The sequence below is a fragment of the Meriones unguiculatus genome, chromosome 15 (genome assembly GCF_030254825.1).
Source record: "Meriones unguiculatus strain TT.TT164.6M chromosome 15, Bangor_MerUng_6.1, whole genome shotgun sequence".
NCBI lineage: Eukaryota > Metazoa > Chordata > Mammalia > Rodentia > Muridae > Meriones > Meriones unguiculatus.
In genome coordinates, this window is record NC_083362.1 from 52575344 (window position 1) to 52591216 (window position 15873).

Below are 15873 nucleotides of genomic sequence, written 5' to 3' on the forward strand. Positions count from 1 at the left end.
AGTCCAGCATCTAACCTGTTGGTAGTTTTGAGCGTAAAGAATGCTGACTCTCTTCCCTCAAAGAAACACATACATAAGAGAGTCAGCTGGGCTTGGTATGCATTCCTATAAAATACATTCCAAGAACAAGTCCATGTTTTGAAGAAACTGCTGTCACAAAACTCTTGTCACGTTGGAGTTTTCTCAGAAGTACTCTGAATTCTCACATGACTCCATTTTCTAAAATAAAGATTTATTTATTTATTATTTATACAGTATTCTGCCTGCATGTGTGCCTACAGGCCAGAAGAGGACACTAGATCTCATTATAGATGGTTGTGAGCCACCATGTGGTTACTGGGAATTGAACTCAGGACCTTTGGAAGAAAAGACAGTACTCTTAATCTCTGAGCCATCTCTCCAGCCCCATGACTTTATTTTTGGACTGTGTTCCAACATGTACCCATACAAGTTTAGGTTTGAGTTTATAACTGAGGAATATTGTTGTAGGTTTTCTGGAGTAGGAAGTTATTCAATTAAGCCTTTTTTTTTTTTTCTTTTTTTCTTCTTATTTTTTCTTTTTGAGTTTTCAAGACAAGGTTTCTCTGTGTAGCCGTGGCTGTCCTGGACTCACTTTGTAAACCAGGCTGGCCTTGAACTTGCAGAGATCCTCCCAGAGTATTGGGATTACAGGCATGTGCCATCACGCCCAGGTGACAAAGACCTTTTTTTTAAGAAATATTTACGTGACAGTTATGAATAGGGAGGATGCTTAGAATCTGGAGTGTAGGTAACTGTAATTTATCTTAGGTTAGTGTAATTGTTATATTTGTCTACCTTGACTTGTCTCCAAAGAAAAATGTAGGTTGCACTTAACTAAGAGACCAATAGTATGTGCCATTGACTAAAAAGAAAAAAAAGAAAAAGAAAAAGGAGCATTTGGGATATATTGTTTTGAAGAGAAAAAAAAAATATGCTTAGAGTTAGAGAGTCAGATTCAAGCTGTTTCATGTATGTGCCATTTATATTTAACTTATCACAGTTAGCTAATATGAAGAAATCCAAACACATTCCTTTAAGATCTCAGAACCATAGGCAATTGTCTGACAAGTATGCAGCATCCCTCTCGGTGGTTAATAGTTGCTTTTGATGTGATTGCAGGACAGTGTTCAGTTAAAGGATCTGTGGAAGAAAATCTGCCATCATACCAGTGGGATGGAATTTCAGGATCACCGTTATTGGTTGAGAACACATCCCAACTGCATTGTAGGCAAGGAATTAGTCAACTGGCTCATCAGAAACGGACACATTGCTACGAGGTATTTTAATGTTTAAATGTTTTAAAATTATTCATTAGTTTATGTTTATTGATATGAGTATGTATATTTGAATATGTAAGGGTAACATATTTGTGAGTTAAAGGTGCTGTTTTAGGGATTTGATGTTTGGGGGAACTAAACTAGCTCATTATTTTCATCTGGTGAGAATATTTGTTTGCAAGGAACCTGATTAAGAAAGGTGTCCTCACCGTGTATTGTCCCTGAGGTGAGGTGAGCGGTGCAATCAGAGTGACTCCCTCCCAAGAGCTGACAGAGCCCTTCCTTTCCTACCCAGGTTGTGCTACCACCATAGGAGCAGTCAAAATGGTGGCTCCTGGTGGAGCCTCACTGCCACCTCAGCATAGTGGTGATGACACCTTTCCTGCCTCAGCCTACTGCCTTCATGGGAGCTGTTCACAGTGGCAACACTTCCTCTGCAGTTTCTGTCAGTTATTCATGCTACAGGAAAAGGCTTCCCTGCTGTAAACATTGTATACTTTGCAAACTTTGTAAATCCTCAAGACAAAAGTGTCCAGGACCCTGCCTGAGGAGCTTCAACATTCCCCTCCCTCCCGGCCCCATGCTGTTATAACATCATTTTCAGTCTCTGTAGCTGTCACAAAAGTCATCTCCAGCCCCTCAATAGGATGAATCCAAGATTATGGTAATTTTAGGTGAAACATCTGATAAGCACTCACTAATCTCTGAGCAGGAGAACCCATCAATTCCTAAACAGGAAAGCCTACCAATCCCTGAGCTCCACAAGCTCAGGGCTTGAATTCCCACCAGTCCCCACTCTGGAAAGCCTTTCCCTATTAAGCTCCACCCCCTAAGAAATCCTATATAAAGGCTGTGCCTGACCAGTTCCCTGCTGCTTTCTCTTGGAAGCAGAGGCAGCCACTTCTGGATTCATCCCTCCAATAAATCTCTTATTAATTTGAAGAGATATGCCACCTGGTGTGACTCTTATTGGAAGAAGCCAAGAAGCAATGAAGAGAAGAAGTGGAGCAAGGCTGAACCTCCTGAGCTCCTCAGCTCATCTGGGACTACCCTTCCCTGGAAGCTGCAATGCCTCTGCTGAGGAGGCTTCTCAGAGCTCTGTGGTTCCTGGGTTCCTGTGTCTCAGGATGCTCTTCCATTGGGATACCTTCTCCCCTCAGAATTATGTGCTTCCTGGGCTTCCAAGTCCTAGGATATCCTTCTGTCTGAGCAGGAAGGACAACACCAGGCTGAGGCAGGAAAGGTGTCACCATGGACAGCTCACACTGAGGGGTTATCACCATGCTGACAAAGGAGCTGCCATTTTTACTGCTCCTGTGGTGGTAATGCAGGCTGGGGGATGGGGTGTTGTTGTTATTGTTGGTACTCAAATGGAAGGGTGTCCAGGAAGCTCACAACTCTGAGGGCTGGGAAGATATCACAGCTCTGAGGTGGGACAGGTGGCATCCTGGGACAGGGGAGCCCAGGAGCCACATAGCTCTGAGAAGAGGCTTTCTTAGCAGAGATGTTGCAGCTCCCAGGGGAGGGGTAACCCAACCCCTGATTAGCTGAGGAACTTAGGAGTCTTAAACCCAGCTTCTTCTTTGCTTCTTTCTTCCTTTTCGTTGCTTCTTCCAATGAGTCACAGCAGGCAATACATCTCTTAAAAGAGACTTATTGGAAGGACAAAACTAGGAGAGGAGGGACAAATCCAGGAGTGGCTTCCTCTGCTTCCAGGGAACTGCACAGACACAGCATTTACATAGGAGTTTTTAGGTGTGTGTGTGTGTGTGTGTGTGTGTGTGTGTGTGTATAGAGCTTTCTAGGGCAGGGATTTCTAGAGTGAGTATTGGTGGGATTTCAAGTCCTGAGCTTGAGGAACTCGGATTGGTGGGTTTTCCTATTTAGGGATTGGTCGGTTCTCCTGCTCAGGGATTGGTGGGTTTTTGTCCAGACTTTTTACCAAAAATTAGAGTAATCTGGGATGAGTCCTACTGAGGAGCTAGAGATGACAGTTACGGAGGTCTGAGGGAAGAGCTGGGCTGCTGGAGCTTCCTCAGGCAGGGGTCTGTCCACTTTTCTGCCTAGAGGGGTTACAAAGTTTATAAAGTTTATAAAACATACAAAGAATGCATGGCAGGGAAGCCTTTCCCTGCACAGACACTGAAGAGGAGGTGCTATTGTGGGTAGCTCCCATGAAGGTAGTGGGCTGAAGCAGGAAAGGATGTTCTCATCATGGACAGCTCCATGGCAACGGAAGCATTCTGAGGCAGGAAAGGTGTTGGCTCCCAAAGCAGTAGTCTGAGGCAGAGAAAGTCATCATGGACAGCTTCTGATGAGGTGATGACAGGAGCCACCATTTTGTCTCCTGTTTCTATAGCCCCATGGTGGGAAGGAGGGACTGACATCCCTGAGGTGGGCTTGAAGTTTTAGTGGCCCTCTGCTCAAAAGCCAAACTGTGCTCTTGGGGTGAGGGGTATTGGCACAGCCAGTTGGGGGATGATAGTGGGCTATCACAGCTTGGGGGGAGGCAGTAGGCCACCACCACTTGGGGTGGGGTCAGCAGGATGGCTTGGGTGGCCTCTGTGGCTTGAGGTCCTCTATGTCTGCCATGGTCTGGGGTGCCTGGCCTGGTTTAGGGAGCTAGCTCAGCTTTCTTCACAGTGGCGGTGGAGGAAAGGGACAGCTCTGGGTGCGCCTCTTAAAGCTTTTGTGGTGCGCTGCTCAGGGACTTCAATCTGTCTTTCATCTACTCCTTCCTCTCTGTGAGCACTCATGTGCACACAAACACACATAATGAAACATGCTGAAATATGCAGTAATTCTTCAAATGGATCTCTAGAAAAGCTGGATGGGAGAATGTAGCTAGAGTCTAAAGTCAAAGGATATCCTTGCCACTATTCTCTGATCTAGACACTGTAATCCGTATAGAAAATTAAGTCCATAACCCATGTCTGGAGGGACCTAGTCTATCTCACAGATCACACATATATAAAACCAGTCATAGACAAAATCTGTTGTTTTTATGTTAGCTGCTTCTCAGTTGTGGTGATGTGCATGTCCAAGGAAACTTACGGAAGAATTTATTTTGGCATAAGGTTACAGAGGGTTAGAGTACATATGATGGGTGTCTTATTTAGGGTTTCTATTGCTATGATAAAACACAATGCATATATATATATAATAACAGTTAATTAAAAAAAAGGGAGGCCGTGAATTTGAAAGAGAACAAGAAGGGGTATATGGGAGGGCTTAGAGGAGGAAAGGGAAGGAATAAATGATTTAATTATATTATAATCTCAAAATATGAGATAAATGAAAACAAAACACAACACCATGACCAAAAGCAACTAGGTTAGGAAAGGGTTTCTTTTGGCTTGCAAGTCTCATGTCACTCTTCATCACTGAGGAAAGTCAGTGCAGGAACACAAGCAAGAATGTGGAGGCTGGAACAGAAGCAGAAGTCTTGGAGGACTGCTGCTTGTTGGCTTGCCCCCTAAGACTTTCTCAGCCTGCTTTGTTACACACCTACTACCATTAGTCAAGAGGTAGGACCACCTGCAGTGTGCTGGGTCTTCCCATGTCAATCATTAATCGAGAAAATGCTCCAGAGGCTTGCCCACAGGCATTTTTCCAATTAAGGTTCTCTCTTCCCAAATGACTCTAGCTGTGTCAGGTTGGCAAACCAACCAACCCTTAACGGGACAGCAGCAGTGATAGCATGCCAATAGGCAGCAGGCATGGGGACAGGAACAGGATGCTCAGGGTGCACATCTTGAACCACAGGTTTCACTCTGTAAGTTGGCATCCATTACCATTCTTCCTCCAGCAAAGCTTCATCTCTTAAACCTTCCCAAGCACCACCACTAAATGGGAACCAAGTGTTCAAATGTGCGAGTGTTTAAACCATAAGGGAGCATCCTCTTTCAAACCACTACACCTTTCAAGCTAAGCGATTTCTTAGTTTCTGATATTTGCCCAGATGAGCCTCCTCTCATGAGAAGGAATATGTATTTAAATAAGTGAAGAACTAAATAGCTGTTAACAGGGAACCTCTGAGTCCTGATTTGGCTGTATCTCTTTTTAGTTTTGTGTCTTTAGTCAAATTATTCAGTCTCTTTGATTCTTGTACCCTTTAGTTCCAGTGTACTGTAAATAAGCTGTAAATATTGAACAAAATAATGTTGGCTAAGTCCTTTATTAATTTGTGAAATATCCCATACTATAATGTATCTATTTCATTCACCTCTTTTGTATCCCTATAATGTTTGTGTTGTCTTTTTAATTGAGATTGTAGGAACCATGCCGTTCTCAGCCGTTTGTACTTTGTTAAGAAGGAGTGTGAATGCATTGTGTACTCCATGCATGCTTACTGAAATTAAAATTAGCTTGTTTTAAAAAGGGCTGCCTAAAGGGCTGCCTTCACAGTAAGTTCTTTGCTATGGTCCTAGAAGAGTTTAATGTGTTTCAAGTATTTCTTTTTTTTTTTTATTCCTTATCTAACAGAACTAACACTCGACAGTTCCTTTTTGATTAGAAATGAAAAAAAAAGTTGTTTTATCATGTGCCTACACAATTACTCTGCATAACCTTTTGAAATTTCGATTTTCCTGGTCCTGATTTAGGGCACAAGCTATAGCAATTGGACAAGCAATGGTTGATGGACGTTGGTTGGATTGTGTCAGTCATCATGACCAACTTTTCAGGGACGAGTATGCACTGTATAGACCACTGCAGGTAATTTTGTAGTGATACTGACGATGAGAATTGTAGTAGCTGATTTTGAATTTGTGTAGTAATAAAAAGTAGTTGAATCATCTAAATAATCTGTTTGTAATACTTATGAGATTCAGAGCTAGCCAAGTACTCCCCCATCGAGTACCTGCTTTTAGGGTCTAATACTGTTAGTTTGGTGTGGCTTTGCTTAAACTTGGGTTTCTGGTGCTTAGTTACTTGTTACTTAATTTTAATGCTTTTCAGTTTTATTCTCTGTATTTTTAGAACTAAGAGGGAATAAAGAGTGTATAATAAAATGATTGCAGAATATGACATTAGTTATTGAGATAAGTTTTGACTCTTGGTATACAAATGTTATACTAATGACCAAATGTTTAAATTTCTTTTTTTCTTTATTTTATGAGAATGGAAATTATTTATAGGTAAATTTCAAAAATAAGATACAATTCTTTAATTTTTGGCTTATATAAAAGAATACATATATATATAAATATATATACACACACATGTATGAACATACATATACACACACAGAAACACAAAACATGTTTACATGATGAGACTAAGATGGTTGAGGACTAAGATTTGTAAACTGAAATTGCATGCTCCTTAATTAGAAATGACAAATAACCCATAGAGTGGGTATTACCTGTTAAAATTGAATTATTTTTCTGGGGGTTCTAGAATTGCAAGGGTTAGACTACATTTTATACTATCTTCACCCAGAACTAAAAGATGAAGTCAAGTCCTGCCAAACACATATCAGAGAAATATTTATTCCTAAAATGCTACATAAGCTTCGTAGTTAGTGAGAATTATAATTTTAAGAGTATGGTTATCAGTAAGATACTGCTCTGTACCTCTTTTTATTATTTGGCTGCTTCTGTGTAAATTAATTGAGTTGTTAAAGATCAAAACATAGGACACAGCTTCTTTATCGTGTGGTAGTGTCACTGAGAGCCAATTGCTTGGTTTGCTTTGGTCCTTTCAGAGCACGGAATTTTCTGAAACACCCTCTCCAGATAGTGACTCGGTGAACTCTGTGGAAGGACACTCTGAGCCATCTTGGTTTAAAGACATAAAATTTGATGATAGTGACACAGAGCAGATTGCTGAAGAAGGTGATGATAATTTAGCTAGTAAGTTTGACTTTCTAATTTTTTCATTTTTATGGCTTATTGCTATGTTGGTATTATAAAATACTTGTATTGTTTATGAATTATGGTTCGCATTTGATGAAAACATCTCATAGTAGTGATCCTTGTCCTAGATACAGTATATTCTTAAGAAACCAGCTCGTTAGTCAGCTGACATTTCTGGATGTTGCATTAGTCTTTAGTTTCCAGCAGCTTAAAAATAACTCTTAAGCTAATATCGCAGCAGGCAGCTTTCTTATCTCTTTACTGTGGTATCAGACTTTCTCTGTGCAGAACCTCCAATATAGTTCCTCATTTAAAATTTCATTTAAAATTTAACCTGCTTAAATTTTATTGTCTACCCAGAAGTACATGAAAATATTGTATCCATTTTGGTATTGCACATTGGGCTTGTATATTAAAAATTTTTTTTCCTTTCCTCCAATGCCCTGATAAAACCCCTTTTTACTCCCCTCTCCCTATATTTCTTTCCCCTTCCCAACACTTAAAAGATTCTGCCAGTCCTAGCAAGCGCACCTCAGTCAGCAGTTTCCAGTCCACAGTGGACAGTGACTCAGCCGCTTCCATCAGCCTGAACGTGGAGCTGGACAACGTGAACTTCCATATCAAGAAGCCCTCCAAGTACCCACATGTGCCCCCTCACCCTGCTGACCAAAAAGGTAGGAGGTAGTCACCAACTGGATTCCAAACAGGCTGAATTGCTGGGCCCTAGAGTCCCATTATAGCCTGTCTTCTGGCTTCCTCTGACCCTAAGGCTGAGGGATTTGGAGTTGGTTTTGTTCCACCCTTTATCACCGCCCTCCTCCCCCAGACTCCAGACTCCTCTCCACACCTTTTTTGGTTGATTCTTTTTATTTCTTATTTTCTCCCTTCACACTACCATGCCCAGTTTAAAGTATATAGTCTTTAAAAAGAACTATATCTGACTGCTCTTCCCATAATGTGCAACTTCCAAGGTGGCAATTCTTTGCATATGTAACATGGACGTTCTGCTCTATTCTTTTGTCTTTTCTTTGTTTAACATCACAAAGATTCCTTTGCCTGTGCTATTTTGCAGCAATGGTTTATTTAACACTGCTTAGATGCTTGAACTTAGATTGGGGGAAATTTTTCCTTTTTGTACATTACATTTATTTTAAAATTTTCTTTTTTAGTAAAAAAGGAATTATTTTGTAATTTTAGTTGTCTTATTTGATGCTTTAGTTTGCGAATTCAAAAGTACTAATGGCCCTATTAAAAAAAAACTCAAAAAAGATGATGTGAAAGGAAAGATACAGCAAACCGTTTCTGACAAGTAACATGGCGGCATGGATGGGTTGCTCCTTTTTAAAAATGAGGATGAGCTATGTATTACTAGATGCAATTAGAAGCTAACTTAAAGTAATCCCAGTGTACCACTTTTTAAAAGAAAGTAAAATCAGTAATCAATTGTGGGAGTTCATTATAATAATAACCACAACATCTTTATTATAGATAAAGCACTTAATTTTATGGTTTTACCCAGAGTTTGAATTTTAAACTCTTAACTCTCTAAAACTAATTGCTTCTGAAATGCTTGCCTAATTCTTTGCTACTCTTTACTTTAAACCTAAAAATAATATAAAGGATATTTAGAGTTTAGAGGTTTATTTTATAACTTGGAACCTTTACATTGCCTCAATAAATTTCTCGTAATTTTTTAATAGAAATTATTATGAAGATGTGATAAAATGTCAATCAAGGTAATTGTGATAATAAAAAGTGCTTCTTATTTAAAAAATAAGGTATTGAGAGACAGTGAAAAAAGATTTGACTGCCAGTGAATATAAAGTCCACATGATGATGGGGATCTTCAGTGTAGAAGTTTGAAACATGATGGGAACATCTGGATGAGTGTGAAGGGCCGTGAGGCAGATCTGACCCTGTGAGGATCCACTGTATACTGCAGTTACGTGAGATTAGGCTTTTAATGAGGATGTAGGTCAGCATAGCATGTGTCGTGACAGGACAGCTGACCTCTGAACACAAGGTCACGGTAGCAGTTCCATTGTGCTGGGCGCGGAGTGTGCAGTGCACTTGCTCTTTGCTGAGGAGTTTATCTCTTGGGATGTTAAGAATTTTGTGAAAATTTTTGAAAAAGGTAACGTTTCATCATAGACTTCATACTGGCAAAGGATGGACTGCTGAGCTGGCCACATTTACTGTGGGAAATCTGACTCAGAATGTCATGTGAGGAAGAGAACTGGCAGCCTCAAATGTGACATTTTTACAGCCAACCTCAGTGTAACTTCCTGGAAAATAAAAGGAGAAGTGCCTGCATTTGAAAAGCACATTCATTTTGGAAACTCTGGCTTTAAATCTTTAAAAATAAATTGTGCAAGTTGTGAGCAGCAACTGTCATGTGATGATAAATCTAAAAGAAGGGCACATACTCATTAAGAAAAATGACAGGATCGCAAAAATCCACATTGTACTGAAGGTTGGAGGAAAGGTCAAGGACACTTGAGAACAGAGTCCAGTTGTCACTGACAGAAAAAATAAATCAGCCAAATTATCAGAGAAGTAGAGTTATTTCTCTGTCAAAATTAATTATATCAGGAAAGATACATAGATAGGGGGAAGTGAAGTCCAAGAGAATAACGAAACAGAGTGCATGGTTAGTCTAAATGACTATGGCCAGATGTAGGCAGACTGTATGCCAGCTTGTTAAAAGAAGTATCTGTGACATGAAGCTAGAATCTGCTGTCTTTAAAGGATCTGGCATATTAGGAGTCTAGATTACGTATTGCTAGATGGAATGACATTTTTTCTTTTCTCTATTTATTATATACATTGGTGTTTTGTCTGAATGTCTCTGCGTCTGAGGGTGTTAGAACTTCTGGAACTTATGTTACATAGACAGTTAATGAGCTATCATGTGGATGGTGGGAATTGAACCTGGGTCTTTTGGAAGAGCAACTGGTGCTTTTAACCCCTGAGCCATCTCTCCAGGGCCCTCAATCCCCTTTTGGTTTTTAGAGACAAGGTTTACCTGTGTAGCCTTGACTGTCCTGGAACTTACTCTGTAGACCAGGGTGGCTTCAAACTCACAGAGATCTGCCTGCCTCTGCCTCCTCAGTGCTGGGATTAAAAGCGTGTTCTACCACCACCTGGCTTTTCACTTATTTTTAAGTGTACCTGGAGCTTACTTATTTGCTTAGACAGCAGGCCACAGGGAATCCTATTTCTAGTTCCTCAATGTTTGGATAACAAGCGTGTGCTGTTGAATTCAGCCTTTTTACATAAGTTCTTGGGTCTGGACTCAGGTTCTCATGCTCCTGTGGCAAACACTCTGTTATCTCCTCATTGAACAGAGCAAGTGTCTATTCAGTATTTTATAAACATGGTTTATGTGTATTGGTGCTCTGTGTGCATGAATATATGTACATCATGTGTTGCCTGGTGGTTGTGAATCACCATTAGGTGCTGAGAATTGAACTCAGTTTCTTTGGAATAGTATTTCATGTTCTTAACTACTGAGCCAACTCTTTCCCGGTCCAGTACTTTTTATACGTATGTAGTAATGTTGAAAATACTAAGTTTCATTGTGATTGTGATATTTTCATATATGCATGTAACACACTTTGATTGTATTTCTAAAAGTAGTTCTAAGAAAATATAGGTTATGGGCCAGTGAGCTAGCTCAGTGGGTAAAGGCATTTGCTGTAAAGCCTGGAGGACTCAAGTTCAATCCCTGGGCCCCACAAAGTAGAAGGGTATAATCAGTTTCCTCAGATTGTTCTCTGATCTCTAGATATGCACTATGGCAAGTACACATACATACACAAATGTAATACAAAAACTTTATAAAGTATTGAATTATATTGGGGCAGGGTATGATGCTTTTTTGGGTCCACGTTTTTGCTTTTCAATCCACCATGTCTTTAAAATCTAGAAGGAATGGCTTGCATATTGAATAACAGAATTGGAGTTTGAAGTATTTTATTTTTTTAATTCTTTATTAATTACACTTTATTCACTTTGTATCCCCCCCCGTGGTTCCCTCCCTCCTCCCGTCCCAATCCCTCCCTCTCTCCACCCTCTGCATGCATACCCCTCCCCAAGTCCACTGATAGGGGAGGTCTTCTTTTCTTTCCCGATCCTAGTCAGTTAGGTCTCATCAGGAGTGGCTGCATTGTCTTCTTCTTCTGTGGCCTGGTAATGCTGCTTTCCCCTCAGGGGGAGGTAATTAAAGAGCAGGTCAATCAGTTCATGTCAGAGACAGTCCCTGTTCCTATTACAATGGAACCCACTTAGATACTGAACTGCCATGGGCTACATCTGTGTAGGGGTCTTAGGTTATCTCCATGCATAGTCCTTGGTTGGAGTATCAGTCTCAGGAAAGACCCCTGGGCTCAGAATTTTTGGTTCTGTTGCTCCCCTTAAGTAATCCAATTAAAAAATGGAGTACAGAGTTAAATAGAGAATTCTCAATAGAGGAATATCGAATGGTAGAGAAACACTTAAAAGAAATGTTCAACGTCCTTAGTCATAAGGGAAATGCAAATCAAAACGACCCTAAGATTTCACCTTACAGCCATCAGAATGGCTAAGATCAAAAACTCAAATGACAACACATGCTGGAGAGGTTGTGGAGAAAGGGGAACCCTCCTCCACTGCTGGTGGGAATGTAAACTTGTACAACCACTCTGGAAAGCAATCTGGCGCTTCCTCAAGATCCAGCTATACCACTCCTAGGCATATACCAAAAAGAGGCTCAAGTACACAATAAGGACATTTGCTCAACCATGTTTGTAGCAGCTTTATTTGTAATAGCCAGAAGCTGGAAACAGCCCAGATACCCTTTAGTGGAGGAATGGATACAGAAATTGAAGTATTTTATTAAGCGATAGACTAACCCTAAGATGAAATTCAGTATATTTAACATAAAACAACATACTTGGACATAATATGCTTTCTGTGATTGCTCTGGAGAAAGCCACTTCAGTGGTTTATGTGATAAAAACCAAAGTTTTATATGCTGTACATCAAATGACCAGGATTGGTTTATTTAGTAAATGGGAATGAAAAGAGATGATTATAAGTTTTGATTATTTGAAGATTCATTCATGTGACAAAAGTTCCCCTCCTTCCTGTCCTAATGAAATGTGTTTCATTGACAGCAACACAATGGCTTGTGTTGTGGTCTAACGTTAAGTTTTGGGATTCGTTCTGATGGATGAATAGAACTGCTTTGGCAGGATCCTTTGATAGCTGAAAACAATGTTATATTAAGACTAAGGGGAGTTGGAGTATTTAAAATGGAGACATGAAGGCTTAATGTCATTGCCCCTAAGGTAGCTGAAGCATGTCTGAAAGTAAAGATTGCATTTTTTTATGTGGAAAAATCAGGTTCAATAATCAGGAGTAGTGAGCTTTGCCACGTTTCTTTCGAGGTGTTCAGGCTGTGTCTGAGTGTTCACCTGTCAATGTTATGGGTACAGATCTGGTCAGAGATTAGGTAGATTTAATGTCTTAGTGGTCTACTTTTAGCTCCACATCTGTGAAATGAAAATGTAGGTATATAATTTTAACATGAGCGTGATCCTTTATCTTACTCAGTGAGACTATTAGAGAAGAGGGTCTACCACCAGAAGACGAGAAGTACTAGACAGAACTGGCTGGTTGTTTGCAACCTTGGTAGTCTTAGTTTGTAGTTTGAGGACTTGAGAGCCTCTAATACCCGAACTTGCCTTCACAATTCCCGCTTTCTAGCCTTTAACACTGATGAGAAGTAGTTTGTATTATGAAGTTGAAATATGATGAAATATTTTGCTGTAGTTAAATTGAACACAGACTGCTAATAAGTAAAGATTGCCAGAATAACTCAGACTTAATGTGAAAGAGTAGAATTCTTCTGCCTATGCAAACAGGAATGTCTGGCTTTATCCTTCCACTGTCATGAAGGCCAGTCCTTATTAGTTCATTTCTTGTGGACTGCCCTTTATTTTTATGGCTGAAGAATTTGGATTTTTAAAACTATTGAAATATCTATACTTAAGAAAAATTGTTCTTGCTTTTTATCTTATGCAACAAAGTCTCAAAAGCTTACAAAACTTAACTGTGCTTTCTGGTTTGGTAATTTTTCACTTTTTTGAAGATTTGTACTATTGAAATTTATTTTGTGTTGCAAGCACAAAATTGAACTGTTCTTAGAAATTAGTAACTAGACCTTGAGATACAGGTGAAAGCCATGGCTCTATAAGCCTTTTGAGTGGATTTTCCATGGATTGAAAACATGGGATTGAGGAACAAGTTAAATATCCCATGGAGAAACACTGGATCAGCCCTAGAATGTGTGACATTGTGTAGGACATTTGCCTCGTTCTTTCAAAATTCATTATCATGAAAAGAAAGGAGATCTGTTCTAGGTGAAAAGAGAATGAGGAGGCATGGCAAGCAAATTTCATGTATGATGGGAGGGATTCAATTTTCAGGAATATGTCCTTGAAAGATGCTGTGCAAATAGATAAATTTGAATATGGATCAGTTCTATGATTCTTACAGGACTGTCTGTTTTCATAATTATTTAAATGATAGGGTGCTTTAGAGAATAGTGCCCTTGTTTTAAAGTGATGCCTGCTGATAGGCTACTTGCAAAGTGATGTATGTAACTTGAAATAATTGGGATAACATTTAAAATTCATTTATTTACATGTATGTGTGTATATGCTTGTGAGTATAGGCGTTAGGTGCTGTGGAACTGGAATTATAGACAGTTGTGAGCCATCATGTGTGTGCCAGGCATCAAACTCACTCAGGTCCCCTGGAAGAGCAGCAGATGCTCTTAACCTCTGAACCACTTCTCTGGCTGCAGGGTAACTTTAAAAGCTTGTACAGGCATATAGATAAAACAGATACGACACGTTTCCAACAATCGTTGAATCTAGGTGGATTTTTGTGGATTTAACATTTTCCATAATATGAGGGGAAACCGGTAATTCCTGGAATTTGATATCTCAGTTTTAGTATGAGAATTAGGGCTTTTGAAGAACAGTGTATTAATTTAATTAACAGGATTTGCCATTGCTTATTTCTCCCAGAAATAAAGTACAGAAACAAGGTATTTATGTTGCCTACATACCTGGGTGTATTATATGGTGTACTTTAGTTCTCTAAGTAAAAAAATATTTTCTCTGCTTCATGGCTAGAAGGGTGACTGTACTGGCTTGAAAATGAATGTGGAAAAGTTTTGTGAGAATATTCACATTAAAGTAGTTAATGAACTGTGCTTTAATTTGCATAGTAGAAAAAAACCCTGCTGAACTCTGTTTAGAGGAAAGTTTACTTATAGAATTTCAATTTTCGAAAATATTTTAAATGCTTTGAAAGCATTCAGAGTGTATTCATCAGTTTCTTATTACAGAGATTTGGTAGTAAGCTAGAAGCTTTTAAAAAGCAGAAACTATGATTTTTAAACCTTAACAACAAAAATTCCTTGAGTTATACTTTTATTGTCTGCCATATGAATTTATTTTATTGCGTATATTCTGAAGCTTAAAAATCTTGTACTGTTTTTAAGGTGGCTTTTATAAAGTACCTTGTATATAAATAGTCATTATTTGTTAAATAATGCAGTAATACATGAGGAAAATGGTACAGTATTTTAAGGCTTATCATGCTGATCATTGAAGACCTTTGCTTTTTTTTGTTTTTAAGTAATAAGAGAGAGTTTATTCTGGAGCTATTTTGAGTGACCATGGCCCAGGAACATAGATGTAGGTTCTCACAGTTTGAATATTTCAGTGTGGAAGCAGTTTCATAAATTAGTTCTGTTTTTTGTAACTAAATGTCATTTGGGAAAATATCTGTTAAAATGTCCGACATTTGAACCAGTGGTTCTGTTGTCATTTAAGTCTCCTGAAAATAGTTTAATATGAAATTTATAGAACAATGTGTAAAGAGACATTTTGGTGAAACTGTTTAAGTTTGCTGAATGGTAATGTGTTTTATAGGATTAACACAGCTTTGTATGTGTGCGTGTTTACTGCATAATTATGCTGGCATATGGTCACATATCTTTCCTTCCTCTTTCTCTTCCTGGTTTGCAGAGTATTTGGTTTCTGACACTGGAGGACAGCAGCTCTCAATAAGTGATGCCTTCATCAAAGGTAATCTGAAAACAGCTGTACTTTTGAAGTGAGATATGCCTCTTGATGGTGTGCCTGAGGTCTTAGCACATGGATTGACAGAAAGTGCTGACTATATTTGATTATTTTGGTATCATAGGAAGATGATTTTTCAATGTGTAGAATGACTTTGGAGTATGTTGGAAGTGAAGAGTATAACATCATGTGTGTGCCAGGCATCAAACTCACTCAGGTCCCCTGGAAGAGCAGCAGATGCTCTTAACCTCTGAAACCTTGGTTTGAGAGGAGACCTTTAAAGTCAGAGTGACTGTTTAATTGTTTTTGAATAATTTGTGTTGTATTCGTTTGAAGATATTATATAATAGTAAATGTTGATATACGTATTGTCAAGGATTGCCTCTTTGTCAGAGAGCTCATCGCTTGAACTTGATGTTTGGGAAGAGAAGTAGGGAAAAGAGAATAAAGCACTTAATCCACTGATGAGTTTCATTCTTCACTACTAAAGAAGAGTAGATGAACAAAAACCTCTCCTACCTTTAACGTTACTGTGAAGAAAAGATAAAGGGAAAGAAGGATCCTTACCTGGTTCTCTTA

The 15873-nt window shown here is 39.1% G+C and overlaps 1 protein-coding gene across 8 annotated transcripts in view; it reads left to right on the forward strand.

The window, feature by feature from the left end:
• The window catches only part of Pikfyve (phosphoinositide kinase, FYVE-type zinc finger containing), a 93740-nt gene that overhangs the window by 23242 nt on the left and 54625 nt on the right, over positions 1–15873 (forward strand). For 6 of the 8 annotated variants that reach the window (XM_021660089.2, XM_060368498.1, XM_021660085.2 and 3 more), the window contains 5 exons: positions 1141–1298; positions 5903–6014; positions 7006–7153; positions 7663–7830; positions 15241–15300. In XM_021660089.2, the coding sequence (XP_021515764.2) occupies positions 1141–1298; positions 5903–6014; positions 7006–7153; positions 7663–7830; positions 15241–15300 (646 nt within the window). Of the gene's footprint in view, positions 1–1140; positions 1299–5902; positions 6015–7005; positions 7154–7662; positions 7842–15240; positions 15301–15873 lie in introns of those variants that run through there. The other 2 variants (XM_021660088.2, XM_021660091.2) reach the window with 2 other exon arrangements.